General features: G+C 49.7%; 2 protein-coding genes across 2 annotated transcripts; one reads left to right on the forward strand and one right to left on the reverse strand.

The window, feature by feature from the left end:
• Positions 1-4360: 4360 nt before the first annotated feature.
• UCRPA7_560 (putative poly polymerase protein) lies at positions 4361-8200 on the forward strand (the record flags this gene model as incomplete). The annotated part of the gene is made up of 6 exons (XM_007913154.1): positions 4361-5108; positions 5168-5910; positions 6545-6613; positions 6672-7277; positions 7327-7767; positions 7844-8200. The coding sequence occupies 6 exons, from the start codon at positions 4361-4363 to the stop codon at positions 8198-8200; spliced, it is 2964 nt and encodes a 987-aa protein (XP_007911345.1).
• Positions 8201-8260: 60 nt separating this feature from the next.
• Positions 8261-11284, reverse strand: UCRPA7_561 (putative polyphosphoinositide phosphatase protein; the record flags this gene model as incomplete). The annotated part of the gene is made up of 1 exon (XM_007913155.1): positions 8261-11284. One exon carries the CDS (start codon positions 11282-11284, stop codon positions 8261-8263), a length of 3024 nt encoding a protein of 1007 aa, XP_007911346.1.
• Between the last annotated feature and the right edge of the window lie 2474 nt (positions 11285-13758).

Below are 13758 nucleotides of genomic sequence, written 5' to 3' on the forward strand. Positions count from 1 at the left end.
CAATGCAGGATCTTGACTTGGGGATATGAGACTTCTGTGACTGCTCGACCTGGTAGACCCGTGAACAAAAACAATATCTACTCCCACGCTAAAGACTTATATTATGCATTGGGTAGAGAGGATCGTACGAGGGTGCCAATTGTGTTCGTTGCACACTCACTCGGTGGTTTGCTTGTTAAAGAGGTTTGAGTTCTGCATCACGCTTTTTTTATATTCATGGCCTAACTTACATGCCTAAGGTTCTAGCACTATCGGATGGAGCAGTGAATTCCAATTTGAAGGACATAGTCGAGTCTACTGCTGCAGTGGTTTTCCTCGGTACTCCCCATCGAGGCGGCGGTCGTTACGCAGATCTTGGCCAGGTAGCCCGGAAAATTATCAGCGTGCTTTGCATAGCCACCAATCCAGCTCTTTTGGACTCTTTAGGCCTTCGCAATGCTGATCTTGAACGGACGCAAGATAGCTTCTCTAGGATATGGCAGAAGTACGATTTCAAAGTGAAGACATTTCAGGAAGAACTGCCCCTTACTGGTGTCAACATACCAGGTACGGTGCTCAATGAGACAGTATGCTCAATCCCCCGGTTGACAATGTGTTGCTAATTACCCTTGAGGTCGTACCAAAACTCTCTTCCCTTTTGGGTGACATTCGAGAAGAAGCAGAAACTCTTCATGCAAATCATATGAACATGTGTCGGTTCAATGGTCCGAATGATCCGAATTATCTTAAAGTCGGCGGCGAATTAGAGAGTATCTGTCGGTTGGTCCAGACAAAGGAACGCGTTAAGTACTCACTTGGTAAGATATAATACTTACCCAAGAATCATCATATCCCTACTTTGCATGTAGCTGAGCGTGATCTAGGAGATGAGTGTGACGAAGGGCCTAATATACGAGATTTGCGAGGTACTTGCACCTCTTGTCCGGTCGTCAGAGGAGAAAATCACTAACTCCGTGAGTTTATCATTTAGAACTTCGGAAGTCGCTGTACTTCCCTGAAATGGAGACGCGATCTCAGACGATTTCAAATGCAATGATAGGTACATGTCAATGGATACAAGATCTACCAGCTTATCAAGCTTGGAACGGTCAGCACGATGAGCAGAAACTTCTCTGGATAAAAGGGAAGCCGGGTTCTGGAAAGTCTACTTTGATGAAGTTCATCCTAGAGCATTCCGAGATGCATCCTCGGGACATCGCCGCCTCTTTCTTTTTCAACGGCAAGGGAACTCAACTTGAACGCACCACTCGCGGGTTGTTTCAGTCGTTAGTCTATCAACTCTTGCCATTCTTCCCCAAGGAGAGCATTAAACTCTTGAAAATTTGGCGTCGAAGATCTTTCAAAAGCAGTGAGAATTCTTGGCAGGAAGCGGAATTGAGAGACTACTTGGACACTATCTTGACTCGACCGAGATTAGGGTCTGGTGTGGTTCGCCTCTTCATTGACGGGCTTGATGAATGCAGCGATTCCGGCGCAAGGAACCTTGTGTATTTCTTTAGTGACCTGACGCAATGCGCCAACTTAGCGAGGACTCGACTTAAGGTCTGCATTTCTAGCCAGAGCATCCTGGCTGTGTCACTTTGTTCATGTCTTTCTGTAAGCATCGAAAACTTCAACGATGTCGACATAAGACGGTACGTCTACAATACGCTATCAATGTTCTTTGACACTCCCTTTTGGATCGATACGAAGGAGAAGATCATCGAAAAAGCTTCTGGAGTCTTTCTTTGGGCCGTTCTTGTCGTTGAGATGCAAAGAAAAGCATGGGACGAGGGTCAAAGCAGGAAATATCTCCAGGTACAGCTTGAACAAGTACCGCCTGAACTATCACATTTATTTAGAAGCCTTCTGGCAGGGATAGAATCCGATGTCACGGTGCGCTTCTTTCAATGGGTTGTTTACTCAGCTAGGACCCTAAGGCTCTCCGAATGGTCCCATATCTTCCCGCTAATTTACAACCCTTCACTGAAGAGGCTGCCAGACTGGCGTAGCTCACCGGATTTCCTGGACGATGAGGAGCAAATGGAAAGAAGGATCCGAAGTCTGTCTCATGGGCTTGTTGAAGTCAAAGACCTCTGCGTAATCCCATCAGGGCAAGAGTTGAACGAGACGGGTTCCTTGCACGCAGGTGCAGGATCGTTTGCAACATGCAAAGTCGTTTTGCCTATTCATGAATCTGTGCGAACCCTTTTCTTGTATGAGAATGGATTTGAAATTCTGAAGCACCGAGACGGTGTTGCTTCGAAACAAGATGGTCATGTTTTCATCATGAATTGCTGTCTAGCCTATGCCGAGCTTGAAGAGATGGATTTCCTTGTTGATAGGAAAATGTCTAGAAGGATGCAAGCATTTGCACTATCACGACACAAAGAAGATCGTGCTAAGAAACGACACCGGCGGACAGGCAGTGTTGTCAGCTTTGGATCATCTGCAGGGTCAGATTTTGTTGGATCTCATCATTCACATGAGCGGAAACTTGAAGTAACCTTACCATCCGAAGATATCTCGGCGCAGATTAGCCCCCATTCTGTTCATGACAACATTGATACCGGGGGAACTTCTGGCTTGAGCCGATTGCAGGTTGCAAAGATTGAAAGGGCTTCTAGTGAAGAACTCATTCAACGGTACATAAGCGAAGGAATCGATCCGAGTACACCGCACACTGCTGTATGTAGTTCACCTACACAGTCCTACTCTACAACCTCCACGACGCAGGTTGACACAATTCCTGAATTGCTCAGATATGTGACAGAAATGTTTGTCTATCATGTTCACTATGCAGACCAAAGAAGGGCAAACTTGAGCACAATCGTGGGCAAACTCTTGAACCAAAAACGCTGGGCACGGTGGTGTTGCTTTCGGGAAGATGGAAATTCGAATCGAACTGTGCTCGCGTATGCGGTAGAAAACAGGCTGCAAACTTGGACAAGATATATACTGGTTCATGATTGGGATGACTCTGAATCGAGAGCGCAATTGGAGCATTCACTTTTCACAACAGCGGTCATTGCAACACTCAAGAAAGACATCTTGATGCTGGGCCTCCTTCTCGAACATGGATCGAGGAAAGGCATCCGCACTAGGCTGTTTCTTCAAGTGCTGGAAAATGCCATCACATCCTGCGATTCTACCATTTGCGATTTTATTTTGCGCTATATCCCGCAGAATGATACTGTTCTAGGAGGTGATGAGACCAAGGGCTGGACACCACTTCATCAAGCGGCGCTTTGTTCCTCTGCTCCAATTATTCGACAGCTTTTACGGAAATACGCACAAGAGGTAAACCTGAGGACGGTGCATCTTAACACACCTCTTCTAGTTGCCTGTCGACGTGAAGTAATCGACCTGGCTGTTTGCCGAGAACTAGTAGAAGCAGGTGCTGATGTGACTGCGCGAAACAGACTCGGCCTCTCGCCAATCGACCTCGCAAACTTCAGGGGACAACGTGAGTTACTGGTACTTTTGATTTCATCTCGATCAGACTCTATGCGAGAACGGATGAGGGCAACAAGGCATGGCAGAAAACCAATATGGACCGATTCTTCGCTTGGGCCACACTGGCAACATCAACCTAGACCACTTGGGTCAAGATCCTCAGAAGAGATCGATGCTTTTTCTCTAAAAAACCGAATCAGAGTTCCTCAATTAAATTGATCGTAGCTGCGGAAGGAGTGGCGTATACTTGGGGAGGAGAAGACGCCTTAGCGGCTTATGGTTGTTGGCCTTTGGCTCAGTGTTTGTAAACTATAGCATGAGGAAATCAACATAACTTTAATGAACGTCTATTTATTGTTTCCAGGGAGATTATATGGAATATTTCATATGAGAAGAGTGCCATATTCCACTTTTGAACGTATTCAGAAAGATTGAGGGCGAACAAGGGTTTTCACATCTTGCTTCGTGGTGTTTCAGGGCACTATGGGGAAGCCGGCTGGAGCGCTGACGGGCTGGGTGGAGGGACCAGAACTGTTGATTGGCCCATCACAAATCACCACCACTACCTAGGTAGGTAGCACCGTCTGGCTTAAAAAACCTATCAAATGGATGAAAATCACCGAACAACAGCATCCAAACTGAATCCACACGCCAAGCTTCACCTCACACGTAATCTTACTGGGTTTGCCTAAGAGAATTATTCTCATTGTTTGAAACCTTCTCTTCTAGAACAGAATCTCGATCTAGACTTAATGACTAGGGATGACTCTCACCTGCCCGGATGACGCATCTCAGTAGCCGCAACCTGCCTCGCAGATGACAGATGCTACGGTTCTTTCATAGACCATTCCTGGCCAGGACGTTCCTTCATCCACAGATGAAGAGGAAATTTGAGAGCATTACAGATCCACACAGTATACAAATCATGGCGACGGTTCAGCTCAATCTGCGCGAAAAGCAGCTTAAGGGCCTGCTTCTAGATGTCGCAGCCTACATCGACAAGGCCGGGGGTAAGGCTCCCAATGAGCCTGTGGTACTGAGATGGGCTGGCGGCTGGGTGCGCGACAAGCTTCTCGGTATTCAGAGTCATGACATTGACACCGCGATCAACTCGATGACCGGCTTCGCTTTCGCAAGCAAGCTGCGTGAGTTCTGCGACAAGCCAGAGAATGTAGAGAAGCACAGCATTGGGCCGACTGACATCGGAAATCTTCACAAGATCGCGCAAAATCCAGAGAAGTCAAAGCATCTGGAGACTGTCACGACGCGTATCCTGGGATTCGATGTGGATTTTGTCAATCTACGCAAGGAGACATACGCGGAGGACAGTCGCAATCCGCAGATGGAATTTGGCACTGCCGAGGAGGATGCGCTACGCAGAGATGCTACTGTGAACGCTCTGTTCTACAACCTCAACACCGGGGAGGTTGAGGACCTTACAGGAGGGCTCCCCGACATGGATGCTAAGCTGATCAGGACGCCTATGGAGCCCTTTCAGACTTTCATGGACGATCCCCTCCGAGTCCTGAGGCTCATCCGCTTTGCCAGCCGCCTCACCTTCAGTATCGACCCGGAAGCTGAACGGGTTATGGGTGATCCGCGTGTTCTGGAGGCCCTTCGCCTCAAGATCAGCCGAGAGAGAGTTGGCGTTGAGGTCGAGAAGATGCTCACGGGTAAGCAATCTATGGTTGGTTGTTACTAGCTGAATGCACATGTCCTAATGAGCCTACAGGGCAACATCCATGCGACGCTCTTCGCCTGATAGACCGCCTGGGGCTCTATCACACGATCTTCACTGATTCTGCAGACACTGAGATGCCTCAGCCAGACATCACTAGCTGGAGCCGAGCGTACAACTGCCTCGATGACCTCGAGACACACAAGAGCCCTCGCTCTATCTATGAGCTCTTGGTCACGTCAGAAGAAGCCAGACACTTCGCGTGGAACCTTGCCGCCATCATCCCCTGGGTGCAAATTCCAGATCCGCCAGCTCCAAAATCTGGCAAACTCCCCACTCCCTATGCTACGACTGCTGCGCGAGAAGGCATTAAAGCACCAAACAAGCTGTCCGATATTATCACCGCTGCATGCCGGAACAGAGAGAAGATTCTCGAGCTTAAGAGTCTCGTGAACGAGAAGAATGCAAAAATGAATGAGCGGGACAGATATGGTATGGCCATCCGCGAATGGGATGCTCGAGGCGGCCACTGGCGCTTGCAGGTGTTGGCTGCTCTACTGTTCGATGTTTTGACGAGACCTGTAGCCACGCCAACCACATCTTCAAACGGCGAGGAGACGAAGCGGAAACCATTTGCTGGTCTTGAGGAGCTGCTGAGTGAGTGGCAGGAGTTATTGGACCATCTACAGGAACTAGATGTTATGGATGCGCCGTCAATCAAGCGGTTGATCGACGGGAGACAGCTCTCCCAAGCCCTGGGGATCAAGCCGGGGAAGTGGATGACAGCCGCGATGGATGTCTGCATGGCGTGGCAACTTCGGAATCCTGGGAAGACAGATACGGCCGGGGCTATTGAGGAAGTCAGGGGACGTAGTGCTGAGCTCGGCATCCCTATCTGATGCACTCATATGTTCCTCCAGTTGCTCACGCTTAGAAGAGGCACTTGCCTTCATGTTTCCAAATAGGGATGGATAGATACCCAATATGACATAAATCTCTGCCTATTCTATTTTATTTTAATTGCGCCGTAAATGAGCTTAAGTTGCTGCCTTTAATAAATCCAAAAGAATGGCAATCAGACAAATCTCAAAGCAGGTGAGCACTCTCTAGTCCACTGCCCTGCTGAAAATGGGGGGTGGGTCCCCGCAAACGGTAGGTGAGATGGAGTCCAACGAGCTGAGTTCTTAGCGTCTTGAGCACCTGGAATCAGCCTTCTATCCTTCTCCACTAGTACATCTTTGAGGAGAGAAATTCACGAACATCGAGCGTATTGCCGGCTGAACCTGCGATGGCTGCATTTGACGATTTACTTACGGCAGTCGACCGGCTTAGTTCGAAGCCCGTGCCACTTGAACGGTTCTGGCCTGCTGCGGATCCATGTATGTTCTTAGAATGTCCGGCTATCTCAATACATGACCAGCAAGTTGACAGGCAATAGATGTGCCAGATGAATTTTCGTGCAGGGAGCTCGTCGAACATTTGGTCAAGCCCGACGCACCGGTATGTCTGCAAGACCCTATAAACCATCTTTATAGATGACCTGAGTGGAGGTATGTAGGGCAAGCGCAAATATATCGCAGCTCTTGCGGCATGTCTTCACCATGAGAGCAGAGTCCGCAGCGAGGAGGATGATGATGCTGCCATCGAGACTATCTCTGACTTCGCAGCGACATCTATAGCACCCGTTGCAGGAGCGAGTGAGCTGGATGACCAGGGGAGCCCAGATCCAGAATCAATAGACGCAAATAGCCGACTTTTGGCTCCTTACGGTCTTAGTGTTCTCCATGCCCTCACTAAGCACGGCGACGCCAAGCTCAGTGACGAGGCCTTGCTCACGGTCGTGGCATTTACACACGCTGGTGACCCATTCGGCTCCAACGAAGGGATAGCAACCATGGCAGACGATATAATCGAGCTCCAGTTCTGTCGCCCGGACCTCGACTTCGAGATCTTTGTGGTAGACACCATCTTGAAGGGCTATCTTCGACCACTATTCTCCAAGTCCAAGCCCGCATCCGTGACGGCTTCAGGACGAAAAGCCGAGTTTCCCGAGGAGGCCGGTGTTCACCGCGGGCTAGAGCAGGAGACACCACAGGCAAAGCCATGGAAATTCTCCGATTTGCGAGCCATCCCAGCTTTCCAGTGGGCAGTATCAGTCGCTTTTGTGAGTAGGGGTCTTCTATTGCTGCTCCAGTGACATTAACAGTCTACAGAAAAAGATCGTCAGCAAGCAATGGCCGCTTTTCGTCCCAGTATTGGTTACAATGCTAGAGGAGACGGCCACTCCCATCCGGGTGAGGGGGCTGACCATTCTAGGAGAGTTCTTGAAGAAGCTCCCAAATGACACCCTGAAGAACACGGGGCTTCACAGTGTCTTCGAGCAGGCGGTCTTGCCAACCCTGCTCTTCCTTCCTAGCCTTACACCCGAGAAAGAGTCGGTTCAGCTCCTCGAGCCTGCATACGAATCATTACTCACACTAGCTTGGAAACTCGGGAAGGAGGACAAACTCAAACTTTTAGACAAGGTCATGCGAGACGGCATCTTCGCGGGATACTTCCACTCGAAGGAGCAGGTCCGCATCGTCGAGATCCTGGTGCAAAAAGCCGGCAAAGTCGTCACAGCGATGGGCTTGGTGGCAGTGAAGCACATGAAGGTACGCCTTTCTTCATTGACAACATCGCATTTCTTTCATTCATGCTAGGGGTATCATTGCTAATTTCATTCTACAGGACCTCATGCCCATTTACTCCACAATCATGACCGACCCGTTCGCCCTCTCCTATCCGCCTCTACTGCTGGCGGCTATCGAATCTCTCCAATCTACCATCGCCATATGCTGGCCACGCATCGCGCAATCACCCACACAGGATGAGATCATCAAGATCCTCGTCGTATGCTGGCTGAATGTCCACGACGACAAGGCGGCAAAAACCCCTGGCGAGATAGACGACGCACTTATCAAGACTGCAAGCATGCTTTCGGAGGCTCTAAAGTCTGCCAAAGTCGACCCAGCCGAGAAGATTGCGCCTCTGATTGCAAAAGAACCTCTTCTCGAAGGTCTTTTCAAGGGTTTCTTGACCAAATAAGAGCGTGGCACTACGGACGAAGGTGTGAATCGGCTCGTGATGATCTCGCCTTGTCGATTACTAGTCGATAGGCTGCTGCTTGAAGAGAGATTTCCCGCGCAGCCACTTGCCATATGCCTTGTAGCGCTTCTTCAACGCGTCGCCTTCCGTCACTGTCAGAGGATTCTCGCCCACCTTCAACAGCTCAGAGTAGATGGCGTAGTCTTCCTCCCCTCCTATGGGAGTAAGATTATCGGACCGCCAGTTACCGTTGAGATACTCCTCATACTCGGCGTCGACCTCAAGATCCGCGGGCGCCTCGGCGGAGACGACCAGAGGCAAATTCTGAGGATGGCTGACATAGCGCGTGTAATCCTCGGCCTCTTGGGTGTTAACGGATGGATTGAGAGACTCATGAACGACCTGCGTGAAAGTCCACTGCGCTTGCCGAGATTTCTCGATGGCAGAAGGCTTGCTCTTAGGGTGCTCACCCCATCCATTGATTTGCAATCCCGTCTCTTTCATGATGCTTTGGGGACCATTACTGTTCTTATCCTGGACTGATGGCTGCAGCCACCGCTGGAGAGAAATGCCCCTAGTATGGGTATTGCCAGTACCATTTGTCTCCTTGTCCTTGCTGAGGCCCGGGACTTTTGGTGACATGGTGGAATCATCATCATCACCTCCCGCTTTCGCGAGCTCCTGAGGGTCAAGTATCGTCACCTCCTTCTTAGTCTTCTTCTTATCCTGGGCATCGCCTTCCAGTTCGTTGCGAACACGGAAGGGACTCAAATCATACCGGCCCTCCTGGGTGGACTTGAAAGGGATGTACTTGATAGTGGAATTCATCTTGTACGGGAACATTTTTAGGAATGAGGACAGAGTAGCAGGGCGGTAGTACTCTAGCCAATAGTCATCAAAGAATGAGACTGGCTTCTCCTTCGCTGGGCCTTTTGGTGGACGGAAAGGTGGAAGCGATCGCTTCTCAAGATTTTGAGGAGTGTACCAATTGATGTAGCTACGCTTCCGAACCTCAGACCACGTGCGAGGGTTTGCGTGATGCAGATAATAATCCGTTGCCAAATCCCACAGCATTGGCTGTCCTTGGGCGAAGATGTAGTTGCCTAAAAACAGATTGTACGCCTCTTGTCTCTGCGCATCCATAAATGAATTGTTGTAGTATCGCTTGAAGCTTTCCAGCATGTCTCGCGAATGACTAGTCCACTGGTTGATCTTCCGATACGTCTCCATGGTGTTGACGAGTTGCGATCCGCCGTACTGCACGGCAATGGTGTCTCCATGATCATGATACATGTGAGTGAACAAATTCACTGCGTCCGTGTCGTAGTTGACGACCGTGTCACCCAGTATTCCAAGAGCATGAAGTTGATAACCCAAAGCGCGTTTGCCGATGACGAATTGTGCGGCGTTGGTACGATCCAGACAATCAATACAGTTTGTCCTGGCCACACCATTCTGCACTTCAGTAGGGCTCGTCCTGCCATCACCGTTGTGGAAGAAGCCTGTCGTCATTACCACATCCTCGGCAATATTCTCCAGAGTACCTATGACATCCTGGTTGCGATCCTTGGCTGCGCGTGACATATCCCACGCTCGGTGGTAGATTTGGTGCTCTTTGGGTAGGAACTGGTTCAAGTACTTGATTGCTTTGGAGTACTCCTCTAGTAGCTTGGATTCGCGGGGTGTGCGCTCCCGAGCTTTCACCAAATTGAGGACGTATATAGGCGAACCGTATCGCTCAAAGAGATTGTCGAAGTGCAGTGCCGCTGCGCTGTAGAAGGGATCCACTAGGTTGAGCTCGATGGGTGGTTTCGGAGTAACTCCCGTATTGTCTTGCGTCCAGTATAGCGGGATACTTCCCCGGTGCTGCACGTATGAGGTGTAATTAGGACTTGAAAACAGCCGGCCTCCAGGAGCATGAAACGAGGTCGTGTTTGCTTCAGAGACGATTTGCTCTGTCTCGACATCATTTGCCACGTAACCAAGATCATTGGCACCACGCTTGAGGAAGCGTGCTCCTGCGAAGTATCTACTCCTGCGGGCTATGATGGTGATGAAAGCGGTACGGCCATAAATGGAGATCGATGCTTGGTCTATGTATCCGTGAATAATGGGACGACACCAGTCAAACGGATCCTTCAAGGCTTGCGTTGCCGGTTGGAGCAGATAGTGATTCCAGACAAACATGGAGTTCTGATCATCGTCGCATGAGCAGGGTAGCCCCTTCAGCATGGAAGCACGCTCCTTGGTGATGTTGTGTTGTAGCGTCCGTGTGATATCGTAGGAATAGCTGTAATAGAAGGATCTCGTCAGATCCAGGTTGGACAGGATGGACAGAAATCGTGATTCCTCCGTATTCCTCTGATCTGTCCTGTACTTCGCCGGCGTCAGGGGTATAAGTTCAGTGCCGTCAACTTGATATATGTAGTGCCCGCCGATCATGGCTACTGTGCTCTTCTTCGTGATCAAGATCATGTAGTATGGTCCCGTGAACTTGATGAAGCCCAATAGGCCCCAGGTTGTGCATTTCAGCTTGATACCTCCTGTACCCTTGTTGCCGTCGTCAATAGTGTCTAGGAGCTGGTTCATCTCCTTCTGGCTGTACATGATCTTATCATCCGTAATGCTCAAGTCGTCGCCGTCGGCCGTCCGATCTATCTTGAGGATACGATAGCGTTTTTCTGTGACATCGGCGCCCACGATGTAGTATCTGCTTGCCGTCTCGTATAGACTGTACTTGTGCATCTTGTGCACGAGACGTCGCCGCCTCTTCCCATCTTCCACGACCTCGGTTTCTGTGGCAATGTCATCCTCTTCGAAGGTGCTGTTCGGCGTCGAGCGTGCAGAGTCGGGGCTTGTGGTTCGAACGAATGGCTTCGCGACGGCCGGCTCGTCATCATCGGTGTCGTCGTCGGCTGCGCGAGCCTGGGCAGCTTGGCCTGCAGTGACGGGCGGAGTGTCGGTGCTGTTGTTTAGGAACGGGAAGATGGGCGGCGTATCCTTCTGGTCCGGCGACGGAGGCTCGCTCCCCACGCCCCCGTTGATGGTGCCCTCGCCCACAGAATCAGGGTTTCCGTTCTCCATGCCCACTGATATCGTGGGTAGATGTCGCGCAAAAGTCTAGCCTGGGCCCGGAAGGCCAGCTCTTAATCGAGAAAAGCTCCAGCCTACTCGAAGAGGCGTCAGCTGTGAATGCTCAGTGTTTGGAGGATGATGCAATGATGCTGTACAAACGTACCCTAGCACGTTAGTTCGGGCGAGGACTAAGAAGGGTTGGGGTGGGTCATGAGCCGGGATGCCCCACTATGTGAGACCTCTTAGCGCTGATCAGTCACTAAAGCATATCAGTTCATGAAGGACCTACACCTGGCTATCTCCAACTTTACAATTACTTGCGATGAGCTGAGAAAGAGAGTGAAGAAATAATCGACAATCCAGCTAGAAAGGCCATATTCTCTCTGAGGCATCATCTAGACGCCAGCAGTCACTGCTGGGTGCCAGCTCCCGAAGCACCGCATCCATTATTGCTCACACTACCTACAAAAACGACCTCCACGGCGGCAAACCTAGTTCGAGACAATTAGTATCGACTTCTAATTCAGCAGAACCTCATTCAGGGGCATACGCTGCAGTAGCAGAGAATATCTCTACTCTCTTTGCCGCTGTTAGTGTAGCAAGGGCCATGGAGAAGAGCGCAGTGAAAGCGATCACGAGTCCCATTCTAGCGTATATCGGTTTTACAATGTAGAGAATGAGAATAGCAATCGTTGGCAATAGTGAGGAAACCGTAACGCTGACCACATGGCCCACTGTCACGAGACGCCGGTCGTCATATCGCTGTATGCCAGGCCCAAATTGTGCAAACTCTAGATCCTATCCATCATTTGTCAACTAGAGACTTGCTTCTAAAAGGTGCTCTTACATACCTTCTTTCTTTCGCCCCAGAGACTATGGTAAAGCTCTATCAGAGGCCCGCTAAGAAAAGAAAAGAAGATATCATCATGACGGTCATCATGCTGAACGGTGATCAAGTCTGGCTCATTCTCTGGCTCCCAGATGGTTCTCTCCCGGGCTGTTAGATAACTATTACCCATGGACGGGTGAACAAGCCAGCGTCTCAAGAAGGTTATATTTCTCCTAGAAGGAGCCGAGTAACTGCAGAGTTCTCGTGCTTGGGAGAGAGCGTCATCTGTTTGCGCATATTAGTTCGTACCGTAAAGGCGACACTGAGACGATTGTGTGCTAACTATACTCCTTCAGTTTTCTCCCTATATCAAGGAGAAGGTCGTATTGTTCATGGTCGCCTTCATCCACACAGTCTCTCATAAGTCCGAAATCCTTGACATAGTTCTCGCGGCTAGCATCGCCAGACTTCTGATCTTCCTCTCGTATGTCACGAAGCTGCCCTTCCATATCCTGGAGTCTGCCTGCAACCGGAGTAGTGTGATCACATTCAATTCCTTAAAACTTCGAAACATGGCGATTTCTGGGGCTTTACCCATAAGCATGGACAGTTTGTGATAACCTGAATCGTCTGAAATATGTGAATGGCTTCGGTCCAAGCCATCGCTACTCAGCGAAGGCAACGCAAAAGGGCTGTCTCGTTGCATATTGCAAAGGGGCGATTTTGAGTTTTGAGAAGTTCAGCTTCCAGACTCTTGTACCTGATTTAGAGAGGCGGAGGTTCACATTATATGATTCGCTTCCACAAACTCAGGCGAAGTGTAGAAACCCTAGATGCCAGTTGAGGTTTGAGGTAGGCTGAGTGACTTCAGCCCTTGTAACACCAGAAGGCGCTGTTCAAGAAAGGAGAAACAATGAGCCGATAATGTTGCTGGTATATGGTTTGCTGCGGCATGATATGAGTATGCGAGTGAGGGGCCAGAACTACCGCGCTCTTCTCACAGTCCTCTGCGTAGCCTTGCCCTCAATTTGAAATCCATTTCCCCCATCGACAGTCATTGACCAGGGCGGCGCAATATAGTACTAAAGACATCGGGCCTTTTGAGCTATTCAGTTCGAGATAGATCGCACAGAATGAGGAACAGCGAGCTAGCTGTCAATGCTTGGGTTTGCGCGAGCAGTGTTCCATCGCCAACAAAAGGTTCGTCCGTTCCTACCTACTCAGCCATCCGAAATCTTACTTACTCTGACCCCTGGTAGTGAATACTTTTCAGGAAGACCTTGAAGATAGTCTACCTCTCAAGCCTGCTTGTACCACTTTCCAGCATGATTTTGGAGAACACAATATCGATTGCGCAGGAGATGCAAGCAACCTCAATACTAAAGAAATCGAGTATGTCCGCCAAGCTGAACTTGATGCGACTCGTATGCACATAGTAAGGACTCTTATATCATAGCATGCTCTTCTAGGTTATAATGATCTGACAAGGAGCAGTCGCACAGAGTACGATTCGGTGATAGAGTTCTGGTGATGAACAATGTTACCAAAAGTAAGTACACCAGTAATGTATCCAGATGGGATAATGCCAATCTTAATCAACCCCTAGATGAATGCCAGGCAGCAGAGGCTGTTGCCAAAGCACGCAAGAACAAGA

Source organism: Phaeoacremonium minimum (genome assembly GCF_000392275.1).
Source record: "Phaeoacremonium minimum UCRPA7 unplaced genomic scaffold PA7_03_scaffold_39, whole genome shotgun sequence".
Lineage (NCBI taxonomy): Eukaryota > Fungi > Ascomycota > Sordariomycetes > Togniniales > Togniniaceae > Phaeoacremonium > Phaeoacremonium minimum.